The 13,274-nt window shown below is 36.7% G+C and overlaps 2 protein-coding genes across 6 annotated transcripts; one reads left to right on the forward strand and one right to left on the reverse strand.

Moving 5' to 3' along the window:
* Positions 1 to 373: 373 nt before the first annotated feature.
* LOC122567960 (peptide chain release factor 1) lies at positions 374 to 1,912 on the forward strand. Of its 2 annotated transcripts, XM_043727161.1 has the most exons (3): positions 374 to 818; positions 905 to 1,410; positions 1,561 to 1,912. In XM_043727161.1, exons 1-3 carry the CDS (start codon positions 485 to 487, stop codon positions 1,807 to 1,809), a joined length of 1,089 nt encoding a protein of 362 aa, XP_043583096.1. In that variant the 5' UTR covers positions 374 to 484; the 3' UTR covers positions 1,810 to 1,912. The 2 variants fall into 2 exon arrangements, with proteins under 2 accessions (XP_043583096.1, XP_043583095.1); XM_043727160.1 differs by having other exon boundaries at positions 377 to 818; positions 905 to 1,912.
* Positions 1,913 to 3,411: 1,499 nt separating this feature from the next.
* On the reverse strand, positions 3,412 to 13,256 carry LOC122567957 (voltage-dependent calcium channel subunit alpha-2/delta-3). 4 transcript variants are annotated; one of them, XM_043727148.1, is made up of 20 exons: positions 13,151 to 13,256; positions 12,479 to 13,052; positions 11,678 to 11,864; positions 10,977 to 11,516; positions 10,441 to 10,848; positions 10,028 to 10,342; positions 9,237 to 9,293; positions 7,888 to 7,968; positions 7,738 to 7,812; positions 7,529 to 7,633; positions 7,385 to 7,456; positions 7,152 to 7,299; positions 6,522 to 6,588; positions 6,247 to 6,416; positions 6,045 to 6,168; positions 5,672 to 5,704; positions 4,792 to 5,066; positions 4,304 to 4,644; positions 3,954 to 4,196; positions 3,412 to 3,870 (listed from the first exon to the last, which is right to left on the reverse strand). In XM_043727148.1, exons 2-20 carry the CDS (start codon positions 12,553 to 12,555, stop codon positions 3,478 to 3,480), a joined length of 3,711 nt encoding a protein of 1,236 aa, XP_043583083.1. In that variant the 5' UTR covers positions 12,556 to 13,052; positions 13,151 to 13,256; the 3' UTR covers positions 3,412 to 3,477. The 4 variants fall into 4 exon arrangements, with proteins under 4 accessions (XP_043583083.1, XP_043583085.1, XP_043583084.1 ...); XM_043727150.1 differs by lacking the exon at positions 9,237 to 9,293; XM_043727149.1 differs by lacking the exon at positions 5,672 to 5,704.
* Between the last annotated feature and the right edge of the window lie 18 nt (positions 13,257 to 13,274).

Here is a 13,274-nt window from a genome sequence, read left to right on the forward strand (position 1 = left end):
TAATTCAATTATATGTATACGTAAGGAATAAATGTTATAAAAGATGGTATTTCTGTATTATATTTTTAATATTATGCAAAGCTAAATAAACTTAATTGAATTGAGATTGTAAAAACTATCGAAATGATGATACAACCTGCTGTTACCAATAGAGATAAACTTAAAATATTATACTTAATCAAACATTTCAATTTTTTATTTCTGATTTTGTAAGAATATCAGCTCCTCATATAAATATAAATTGTGATTATTTTAAATTAAGGAACTTACGTCTGCTTTAAGAATATATAATTTACAAAATGTATATAATTTTTAAAGAACAGTTCGTATTTCCTTAATGTTTTCTATACTGATAGCGTTAATGCCACATTAGCGCTCTCTTCAGTTGTAAATATAAGCATGAGATAGATGGTTTTATTTTTACTTAAAGTCGCGTAAATGAACAAGGAACATATCTTGATTACATAATAATTTGTAATGAAATATGTTATTTCTAATAAGAGGATGCTCGTTTAATATTTACCAGTACTGTAGAAATTTCATAGCTAAAACTAAACTGGTCGAACCGTGTTATCCAGCGTTCCTTAACCTCAACAAGAAAGTTAATCTATCTATATGTCAATTATTTTGTTCGAAAGCGACTTTACTTGTAACTAATAAGCACGTTAGAAAATATTTAAATCATCTTACGGATGCGTATCAAAGTAGTGATGAAAAACAAGGAAGTATTTCTGATATTCTTAAATTACACGAAATTCCCCAGTTGTTGAATGAGAAAATTAAGATAATTGAGAATATAAATGATTTGAACGATCTTGGTAAGTACTTCGCATTCATTTACATTATCGTAAATTAAAACCCTCTTTCCGGATTGTTTAACAAATCTATATAACTTATGTTTTAGTACCTGAGAATGAAGAAATGAAAAATCTTATAAGAGAAGAAGATTTAACATATATACGACAGATGTCACAGATTGACGAGAAAATTTTAGATATTATTTTACAAAAAGTAGATACTGAAAATTATGATAATGTTGTTATGGAGATAATACCAGGTGTAGGTGGTCAGGAAGCTATGTTGTTTGCTAGAGATTTGTTAGTTATGTATGTAAATTATTTTGATTATTTAGGGTTTAGTTATGAGACATTGGAACAGCTTGAAAGTGACACAGGTGGGGTTAGGAGAGCTACTTTATTAATAACGGATAACAATGCCTTCAAGAAATTAAAATATGAAAGTGGTGTACATAGAGTACAAAGGATTCCAACAACAGAGAAGTCTGGTCGTTTACATACCAGTACAGCTGTTGTAACAATCATACCAGAACCCAAGGATGTTGATATCAAGATAGATGAGAAAGATTTGATAATAGAATCAAAAAAAGCATCTGGAGCTGGAGGCCAACATGTAAATACTACAGATTCAGCAATTAGAATAACTCATATACCCACTGGTAAAATTGTAACTTGCCAAACTAATAGGTCTCAAATAAAAAACAAAAAGTTAGCACTAACAAAACTAAAAACTATATTGTTTGAGGAACAATTGGACCAACAGGTTTCCCTTATTAATAAAATACGTAAGAAACAAATGGGGTCGAGATTGAGAAACGAGAAAATCAGAACATATAACTTCAATCAAGATCGGATTACGGATCATAGAATATCAAATGGCACAATGTACAATTTAAGAGAATTTATGAAAAATGGAGCAGATCTGGAAATACTGGAGGATAGGCTCTACAAGGATATGCAACTGAGGACCACGCTGGAGATTATAGAGGAGATGATGAGTCAATTCAAATAACACTAGTCCAACATTTGCCATTTTGATAAGAAATGATTTTCATTTTACATAGGCAAGCCATTGTACATAGCAAATTGTAATAAACTCTGTGTAATACAAGTAACATCATTTGTTTTTCGGATGAAAACTCGCCACGTCTTCTATCAATAAAACTTTTCTGTTTCGTTCAAGGAAACAGAGAAGTTATTGAAGTAGAGAGATCAGTTGTTTATTTGAAAAACATACAACAAGATTTTGTTTCTTTTTTTCTTTTACTTTTGTTTCGTTTTGTCTCGCAACCGCGTGTCCAAAGGCACACATCCTTGTAACTCTCATATAATACATTAATATACAAAATTAATATTCGTAATCTCTATAAATATTAAACGACACGTTTTACATCGGTTAATGTACAAAGCGCTGTGTGTATGTGTGTGTGTATGTGTGTGTGTGTTTCATAGTGTCATGAAAGTGTAACTCTTATATACGACCCTGCTCGCATATACGTAGTTTCCTATAAAATTCTACATAGTTGAATGCTCCAAAAATTAACATTAGCGACCGTGATGAATTAAGTTCGTAGTAAATGCGATTTCATCGTTTCCTCACAATTTCCTTCAACCGATTATCCCACGAAATGTAGGTGCGTCCTCCACCTACGAGCGTTTCTCGCGTGAATTAACTTCCTCTTTTGTACCACACTTTAAATCTAGATCTTAAACGCGTCATATGTATTTCGACCGCTCTAGAATTTTCTTCCTACGCAAGATTGGTCGAGTGTATGATTTGTAGAGTAACTAGCAGCGACAGTATTTGAACGAGCAATGTATTTTACGCTTCCTCATTCAATATTTCTATACGCGATATTTCCTTTTGTTAAGAAAGTATACTTTTGACTACTGTTTTCTTATCGTCTTTTCCGATCTATGTAGATTTATAAAATTTTGATTATATCCATCTGTTAGCTTCCTTTTTTCCATTCCAATCATACGGACAAAGAATAAGCGCTGTAAAACTTTTGAGGATTTGATTAAGTACCTATAACAAGTCTAAGAAATATAATCGAATGAACAAAAGCGAAGAGAAGGATAAAAAGAAGAAACAGAGCAGGGACGTATATGAAATAGACACCGCATTGCGTTCCAGGCAGTAAGATTGTTTTTTAAGACTAGTTCGGCACCGATTCACGGGTATACATCCTCTTTAAATTTCGTTAACCCTGATCCCGTGACATAGTATAATCCTTGAGGTACATTGATGATTGGACCAATTTGTATAGAGGTGCAGACCCTGCTTGCACCATCGTCAAAGTACCATTTAAGGAGACAGTACCAGGACTCGGAGAATATCTCCCTATTATAGCGTCGCTATAAATACTAGAACATCTTAAAATCGCGATAACTATAAAAACGGAAAAAAGAATATCGATCGATTCGTAATGAATTATTACGAATTGTACTTTTCTTTCGTTTAATAGCTTTTCGTAAAACGTTGATAAATGTAATATGTTTTTGCGAACCCGAAAAATGTTCTAAGGACATCTATATACTGCATAGTATGAATGGCCGTGAAGATAATCGTTCCGTTTGATAATCGATTCCGAAAAAATCAACAGCGTGTGAATTTGTAACTGAAATTTTAATCGCCTTCTATCTCTTGTCTTTCGTCTTAAATCGATTTAATGAAACATTAATGTTGATCAAAAACGAGTCGGTGAACCAAAGTGTAAATTAATGATAAAAGAAGAAGGAGGTAGACATTCGGCGCCACATTCGAAGCTGAACCGCAAAGATCTTTGATCTCGCTCTCCCTCGCGTGACTACGAATACAGGATTGAGGTCTCTTTCGTTTTAATGAAGTGAGCGCCTTTTGGCATACCAGGGAATTATTCTCGTAGATTATTTCTTCTGGAATGACGCTCAAAGGAGGCATCATCATTTGCTCGCAGCTCTCATCAATGTTCACAACCAGAAGAAGCATGTTACTGTATTCAACTGGTTGCACGATGTATTTACATCCTGTATTTGCGCCTAGATCTGTGTTGGACAAGTTGAAGGATGCGTTTCGCAAGTACAGATATACCTGATAAAATAGAAAGAAGAATGGTGTAATCTCGTCGCGGTAAAATTGGAAAATATGTCACAATGCAACTTTATGAAGTTTACCTCTTGATCGCAAGCTTCTGGTCGTGTTCGATTGATCAAAACCTTTTGGTCGAATAGCCTCTCATCCTTAGGATCTATCGGTGGTTTCTCTTCGCTTTCCTGATAGTCTTCATGCATACCTTCATCTTCGTTCGGATAAGCATACGCTTCTGCGTAGTCGGATTCCCAAATTCCAGCTTTAGCCCAAGCCCAGGCTGCTTGGCCGACGAGCCACGAAACCATCTGTTGCATGTGTTTCCATGGCTAAACATGTAAATACAGTAACTCATTAAAAAATATCATAACATATATTTGTATTCAATTCTTCATAAACATTTTACTAATATAAATAGAAAATAAAATGTTCTTACCGTCAACAAAATGCTTCCATCATTACTAGTTTGCTTACTTTTGAAGCAGACTGCTTGATAGTCGAATATTCTGATTTTTTCAAAGACACCTTCTTTTACCAAACTAGACATAATTGGTCCTTTCAGTTCACCAAAGAATTTCCCAGCATCAGATTTATCTTCGGCTGCAATCACGTATCCATTGTCGTCGATCAAGTAGCAGGCCCAGTTATCCGCAGCGCAATCTGTGCACTTTTCACCTCCTTTGCAACTAAATGTAATATTCTGAAAAAGAGCCTGGAGAGCGGTATGTTGGAACTGGAAACCAACAACCGCAGCTGGCGCCTTTTCCTTATCAGTCCCTGAAGAATAAAATAAATAATTGACTTCAATATTTTCATCCGATCTATCCTTCCGAACAACTTCTAGATTTGTTTTAGGTCACTTCCAACCTTTTAATCTTCTTTTAATTTCTTCAAATTTATTTATCTTTTTACGCGACACTTTACCGATAAATATGGCACGACTGGCAGTGACAAGAGTAGTGTTGTCTGCCCCTTCCTCGTCGATTGGCACGGAAAAGACGAAGCTATCCGAATTCACGTAGTGCTGCTCCACAGCACGCTTGTACCACACTTCGTCGATAGCTCTGGGATACATCTTACTGAAGTGGTCATCAGGAATAGTTTCTTCTTCGTTTATCATGAAGTCTTTCCATCTTGTCAGACCACTATGGGTAGCCATGAAGGCAAGCGTTACGCCGAAACGTTGTTGGAAATCTTTCCTACAAGAAAAATGGTATTAGATATATGTAGAGGTATATTTTTTCCTTAAAATCCAAGTTCTTTATTTTCTAAAATGTTGTGATGCTACATTTGATATGATACTGCATTATGGGAATACTGGCTATGGTTGCTCATTTGCTTCGCTTCGTTTGATATTTTTTGAGTTAGAATTTGTTATCTATAATAGATTATCATGGAAAGCTTCACAAATGAGTTTGACTACTGTACAGTATAATAAAAATGATTCTTCAATTTTTCAGTCGCCAATGTCCTTTTCCTCTTCAAGGTTCCAATACTGAAAGTCTATCTTCTTCCTCGGACTATAATATCTTTTACTAATCAAATGTACAAGGAATAATAGAAAAATAAAATACAGATTGTTGAGAAGATTTAAGGAAAAGAAACATTAAATGAATGTTACAAAAAGATATGTTCTTAATAATAACAGAGATGATAAATTAATCAACATCAAAAAGAATAAGTAGAGATAAATAAAAATATACGAACTGTAGAACGAAAGTTTGTACAAAGAAAAAAGCAATAGCACATTGTAGCCAACTGGTTAACTTCTAAAAACGTAAGGTGCGTTTATGATGGACGTTACCTGGGCAGCAGATTCATCAGCCTAGCTAAAGGTCTGCATGGCGTCAAAGTGGTCAGTATTAGTAAAAAAGGAAATGGGTGCATTTTTTTGTTAAAATTTTGACAGAGGAAAGAATATAAAAAGAAAGAAACGAGAGAAGAACTGTGCAGAAAACGTAAAAATATAGAGGGCACGAAAATGGGGGCTCACCGAACCTATTTAATGGTACAGTGGCGTATAAACATCTTTTTCAATCTTTTTAATCTCTTTTTTAACAATTTTAACGATTCTTTTCAAGAGAAAAGATGATATCCTATCCTTAATATCCCCAGACCATTGAAGCTTCATATAATATATATTTTTAAAGCGTACAATCCACCAAGAATGTACTCACCCTGCCTCTTCGCGTGCAGTTTTGGGATTCGCGAACCATTGGGTTACCTTTGCATCGAAAACCAGACTCAATAGAAGATCCCTGTCGCAGTAATAAGAGTCTTTGTCCGCTTTGTATGGTGTAGCTATTCGAATCAAAGAATTTGTCAGTTACCGTTTCATTTTATGAGGATATGATAAAGACAAAGTATGCGGAAGCTTACGTTTTGATTTGCGGTGAGTGTCATTACCGGAATTCGTGGCTGAATATTCCGGTGGCTGGGATGGCTGTTTCATGTCATTCCACCTCCAGCCTGGCTGGCGGGTTCGCTGTAGGAAGTGCACAAGCTGCTCTTCCGAGGTATTGAACGGTCGATCATCTTCATAGTGATACCTACATCAGAGGATCATTTGATTCATTATAATTCTATCAAGAAATAGCTGAAGAATAAAATTGTAAAAAAATAGGTTATTGATTACTTTATATTTATTCACTTACTTGCAGTATAGCCAATGTGGATGTACCCGCCAGTTTTTACCAGTGAAATAATCAGACACGTTCTTGCCTATAACGAACAATCTTATCAAGATATGATTAACAAATAATCGGAAATGTAATATAACGATGAATTAAATTAGTGTGATCGCAATGTATTGGTCAGAAGAAGTTTAAAGAATTATTCGTACAAGAGACGAAAGTATTTGAAGAGTTTCTGAGATTTAGACCAGAAGTTTGAACATTCCCATGATTATATGTTCAAGAGGGGAGATAACTTTATTTCCGCGGTCTTCTTGATTATATACGCAGGAAAAAGTTGCCAGCTTCTCCCGCAAATGTGTATGCTCGGTGGAAAGTTTGCAATCAAACTTCTACCGAACTTTCCACGTTGCATATATATCTCTGCTATTGAATAAAACATTGAATTCTATTTACAGGCACCGTTGAGAAGTTTCGAGACGAAATTCTCTCGATTATTAAAAGTTCAGCGTCCGCAGATGCGTCTGACCATTTTAATTCTTGAATGTTGCTGGTTTAACGAGATTTATCTTTAATGTGGGGAATTACAAGAATGCAAAAAAGAAACATTATTTTAGTTATTATCGAAATGCATTTTACGAATGTACGTACCACTAACGTGTGAACGATGTATTTCTTCGGTTGCGTGCACGCGATAATTTCCAATGTGTTCATGTTCCGGCAGACTAACCACCACCGTGAATGGTGTATTTGGTATACCTGTGTAATCGTACTTCCTCCTTACCCTACCCACACGTTTCTCCAAAAAAAAACAGAAAAGTTCAAAATTAATATTTCTGATATTATATTTTTCTAATTATAATACCGATCTTAATACAACTCACCATATCATCGTAATGATATTTCGTGTGCAATGTCACGCTACCGTTTTTTTGGTCGACCACGTCATCCCGAAGCTGTGGATAAATGACTATTACATATATAGTAGTAAAAATTATTTATTTTTCGAGAAGCTAATTTACATGTACCGTAATAATTCCTTCATCGAATTCCCTGGGTTCCCTATCCTGATCCATCAGCTCAACCTCCGCCATGTCGACGCTATTGTACGCTGGTTTTAGGATGCCCTGAAACTATATTTCCACCACCATAAATAACTGTAATGACATTCGTTAGGTGATTTCGAGTGACATCAAATAATTTTATAGAAAAGTTAAATATGAAGAAAATTCCTTACCACTGGTCGGAGGTCTGGATGAATCAGGATGAAACCGTTATTTGTAACAATGAACGCGTATCCATTGACGCCAAGCTGTTTTTGAAAATAAAAAGTGAGAATTAATATTTTATTTCTAATAGAAGGAAACGCTAAATGTAGTCTACTCACTAAATGTGGCATCATGAGTTTCTGTATCTCTTCGATAGGAACATCCGTACCAGCGACGCCGAGCAGATCTGCGATTCGTGTCTACACAAAGAATCATGACAACGTTTTAATAAAATCCAGTAAACAAATGGTTAATTTGTGTGTCAAAATTAATTACAAATCATCATCATCCCAAGTCGCATAACCATAAGCGTATCTACCTTCTCCAATATAAACGCTATCACAATAAATTCGTCTAATGACACACGTTCTAGAATTAAATAACGATAGTTACTAAAAAAGAAAAACAATAGCAATAATAATAATAATGTTCACTGACGATACTGCTGGACGTATAACTAGCTCAACTACGTTCTCAATAATAACGATAATAATAAGAACGATACACAATAAGGACAATAAACGTTTGACGCAGGCTATCCTAAGTGTTAATAATCAAATCACAATTAGCCACGCCGTTATCGTTCCAATAGCCGTCTATTTTTCTCCAAATTTACTGCAAAAGGATTCTTTATCGAATACTAAAATAAAAATATATATAAAGTGAATATTGCAAAGGAATAACTGAGGAATCTAATCAAATGTAAGTTCGTAAATTTTGTTCTATTTTTTCTTCTCTTGTCATATGTATTAGTGGAAAAAAAGATGGCCATAGGAACGATGCTCGAATTAATTCTACTATGTTACTTGTCTAGCGAAATCTAGCACTCATTAAAACTGATCAAATTGTACCAGGTGTACTTGGTACTCATTTTATACCCAACCAAAATATTCTTTCTTATATTCAGTATGAGTATACGTATACATATATAGACACTGCAGAACCAGAAGTTCTTCTACGAGTCTCAATGATAATAATAATAATAATGGTAATATCAAGAGGAGGTATCGTTGTTCGCAATCCAACAGGCGAGCGGGATTATCCGCTTTTTTCTACTCGTCTCGAACAGGGCACAGGGTAGACTAAAGTACCTAAACCTACCTAATGATTAAACTAAGTCCAATACTAATGTTAGACCAAAGTAAGATACCAGAGAGATGAACGTAGACCTAAATATAACGAAAGATTGTTACGCGACATCGATTTCATCCCTGGATATCCACGTCTCGTTTAAAAATCTCCTTAATTTACATTATCTTACAGTAAAATCGTCGTCGACATTACAAAATAAAATAATTGTCCATTGCTATTAAGAAGAGCTTTAGATCAGGCAGATAAATTTTCCATTGGTAAACGTGGAGACCAGAAAGGACCAAGTCGCGTACTTGAATACAATAAGGTGAAAGGGTGGGTACAGGGTTCTATGCATTGAAACAACGTTGCTTGTGTTTTTTGTTTAGCTGCCAACCTCTCTTGTCTCTGTCACCCAGTATGCTTCGTTCACCAGCACCTGCCTTGTGATGTTCTGTGGACAAACAGGAACTTAAAACCAAAGGAAAAAATGCACTCATTGCGGAGGTGATTTGCGCGATTAAACGTTTATCCGTCAACGAATAAAGAGGGTAATACGACACGTGTTGATATCGTCTGATCGATCGAACGAAGGCAGTGGAGTGAAAAGGGGTTATCATGGGGAGAGCGATGATTGTGAATGCTCGAGTGTCTCGATAATACCACCATCGTTAATTTCATTTCATTCAATAATATACATAATCACAAAGAAAACCTGAGAATCGCCCATTTGATCATGGTGTGATCGAGTAATTGATTGATGTTCGAATTCTTACGAGCCAATGTATACACAGGTATAATAGGTGTATCTCACCGTAAATAATTATTAATAGAATGGGGTTAATGATAATCTGCATACAGCGACAGGGACGTTAATCTATTCTCAATATGTAATAACACAAGTTCCTGGATATTTTTAATGATACCTAATGCTGAATCTTTTATTTATGCACCATGGATATTGCATCATGTGACGTTGCATGTAATTGCATATATGTAATTGCATCGGGATTTCGAAATTTTTCATAGCGATCTTCACCATTCGAGACAGAATATAATTTTTTGTAAGAATATATGCGGAGAATCTAACGTAAAACAGTTACGACGTTTCACAGTAGTTAGCACAGTTAGCACGTTTCTAGAGAATTAGTTGTTTTAATTGAATCGTGTAAGGAAGGAAGATCTTACCGCGTTCTCTCGTCGGTCGAACACCGGCATGCTAACCGAAGTCATTAGCCTGTATTCCTGAAGATCGCCGCTCTGGTCGTGCGATTTCCTCTGCTTTTTCACGAATCTGCGATCTCGTTCCTCTGCATTGAAGAATTTTTTCCTGCTGTGAAGCATGAGGAATCTCTCTTTCTGTTCTTCGCTTTCTCTTTGCTCCCACAACCAATCGGTCATCTTTGGATCTGTCACGTCGGCGTAGACTGGAGTCCAGATCGTTGGATGATCCGTACGACCGAGAACCAATGGTCTTGCCATTACAGGAACATATTTAAGGACCTAAAGACAACAATTTGTTAATTAATTCACCCAATTGATATATAAAATACTGAAATATAAATACTGATCAATTTAAAGTATAAAATAGTTAAACATACCTCTTCCCTCACTTCAGCCAAAGTACAAAGATGCACGAAGTAACCTCTGTTAGCACAGGCCATCCACTGCACCTCCTTTACGTCTGCCACTTCTCTGCCAATCAGATAAGTGAACATTCTGACAGGCATGTCAGCTTTAAAGGGCTCGTTGGAATTATCTTCCCAGTTGTATGTCTCGAAGATCTCCTTGTAGTTATAAGGAACGCCGTCTGTTATCAGCATAATCGCTTGGTTGCACCTGGCTCCTTCCCTCTCGGTTCGGTAGGTTCCAAGGAGTTCAAATGCGGTGGTCAAGGCCAGGGAGAAATTCGCAATTTTCTCCGTGTCTAGATTCATGATAGCTCTCTTTAATTCCCTCACGTTCGCTAAATTAGCTTGTACTAAGGTGTCATTGAAACATGGCACCACCTGGAATACCATTTTTCACTGATTCCATAACTGGTTATCATAAATATGATCGATAACTAACTCATATTTGCCTCGTTATAAAATCTAGCTGTTTGTTCTTAATATAGGATCATTTCTGTGTCAATTACCTCTTTCGTAACGTTGGAGAACGTTATGATGTTAACAAAATCATTATTTCCAAGAGTGTCCAGAATATTATTCACTACGTGTCTAGCAATTTCTCTGCGAATCCCTGTCATACTACCGGAAGTATCTATAAGAATAAGAATGTCTTTTGGACTGGTAGCTGCCTCGATGTACCAACTTCTGGTTCTGCAGTCGAACAAATCCACAGGCTCCATCAACCAGTTCATCGCAGGATATTGCCTCATGAAACCAGTCGCGCTACCAAAATATTGCCAAGACAATGAAGGATCTTGTTCGTAGTTGTTGATGAAGGTTTTGTCCAACTCCTCGGACCATTTGATCGCTCTAATTACGTTAGATGCTCGATCATAGACATTCGTCGGAACGTGAACTGCTGACATGGTCAAATTGACTTGACCGCCGAAGTGAGCACTGTGTTTCAGATAGATCGTGTTGTTCTTTGCGTTGATATATAAGAAGGACTCCGGAGGATCGGCATCTGGAGCGGACAAGGCTGATGTTTCCGCGACATCCATGATTCTCTATGGTAACATTTTAAATACGACATTTACGAATTGCATGATTTTTGCCTAAAACCTGACCGATTGTCGCAGATGTTATAATCTATATTATTAAAGGCTTTTTATTAATAAATTTATAGCGCTAGAATTTGTTTTTAGGCTGGTTAGATTAGACTATGTACCTTAATAGCTGATATCTTCGATTCCATCATGGCTTTGATGTCTTTAGCGATTTCGTGGACTAAAGCAGTGCCATCACGTGGCTTCACCGCTGCCTGTTTGTAGCTTTCGGTGAACTTGTCCACGTTGGTGACAAACTTGGCCAACTGCGACAACTCGAAACCCAACTGTTTTGCCCATGTTCCCACTCTGTACAGAGAATAAATTTCAAATGGTCGCATTACTCATGTACTACTAGTCTAACATAATGTTATGTTATATTATTTTAATGTTATGTAAGCAGTGGATGTATTTGAAATATTACGGTTTACCAATTGGAGACAGATTGAATTCCAAGAAATTTCTTATAACTGCACGAAATAGTAAGCCAAATCTAAAGGTACCCATATAATTTGTAAATAATTATACAATTATCTATTTAAGTGTCTCAATTGTCAATGCTCAGATGTCATCAAATGTTTCAAAATGCCGATAATAGAAAGAATATATATGTGTTACATGAAATCCATAAACTCTACCGTTCCTCGTTTTCAACATTCTACGTCTCTTGTAAAATCTCCAATTATTCCAAGCGACCTTCGCTAAAACTACAAAGGGACGACCTACACAAACATACCAACGAGGAACGTGTATCAACATCCACGTTTTCATTATATCAAGGGTTGCGCATGTGGACTAATCGTAATAAACTCCTGACAATTCCAACCGTTCTATCAACTACATAAAATTCGAACATGGAAAAGGAAAAAACTGGAAAAATTCTCATGTACGAGTTACTGGATGAATAGTTGTTTCGAACTTACTTGTCGGACGATATGTTGTCACCATGTGCCTCGATTAGGATCAGGATGACGATAGCAGGCAGGAAACGGAGCCTCATAACTCTTGTCTTCTTCGGCGCTCCGGTGTTTACGCGAGGACACGGTAAACAAAACTGAGGCCGAGAGAAGGCTCGCGTTTGACATTAAGGATACTCCGGTCCGACCGTGGTCGTTGTCGTCGTGCTCGTCGTCGTCGTCGACGTCGTCGCCATGCAGTGCGCGCACCGTTCCACTCCGGACACCACGGTACTCGCCAGTATGGTTTATCGATCGTTCGGCGAGACGTGGAGCTTGCGCGCGATGACGAGCAGAGAGCCGTCGGAACGGCCGGCGAGTCCCGACGCCGCGTCGCCGTTCGTATAAGCATCCTTACGAAATTGATAATAATGTTTGTCTCTCGGAAAAGTCACCTTCGAACTCGGCCGCCCTTGTTTTTCCAAAGATTTTCGTAGCGGCGATTCTCGTAGTTATTGTAGGTGGCTGATGTTTTCGCAAATTTATAGAATCAGGGAGAACGTTCGAGTTCTTCGTTGATTCGACACGTTTTCGTAGATTTCTTGGAATATGAGGAATGACGGAGTTAATAAAATATAACGATTGATTGGTTTAAGAATGAAAGGATTAGTGAATCTATTGTTAGATTCGAGAAAATACCTGTTATGGTTATCGTCCAGATTTAAGAAATGGTCATCCTTGAATTTTTAATCTTGTTTAGCGATAGGAAAGAGGAGATGAGGAATCCAATGAGTTGGCGTTAATGGAAGCTTTTCTAAAACAG

The sequence above is a fragment of the Bombus pyrosoma genome, linkage group LG5, assembly GCF_014825855.1.
Source record: "Bombus pyrosoma isolate SC7728 linkage group LG5, ASM1482585v1, whole genome shotgun sequence".
Taxonomy (NCBI): Eukaryota; Metazoa; Arthropoda; class Insecta; order Hymenoptera; family Apidae; genus Bombus; species Bombus pyrosoma.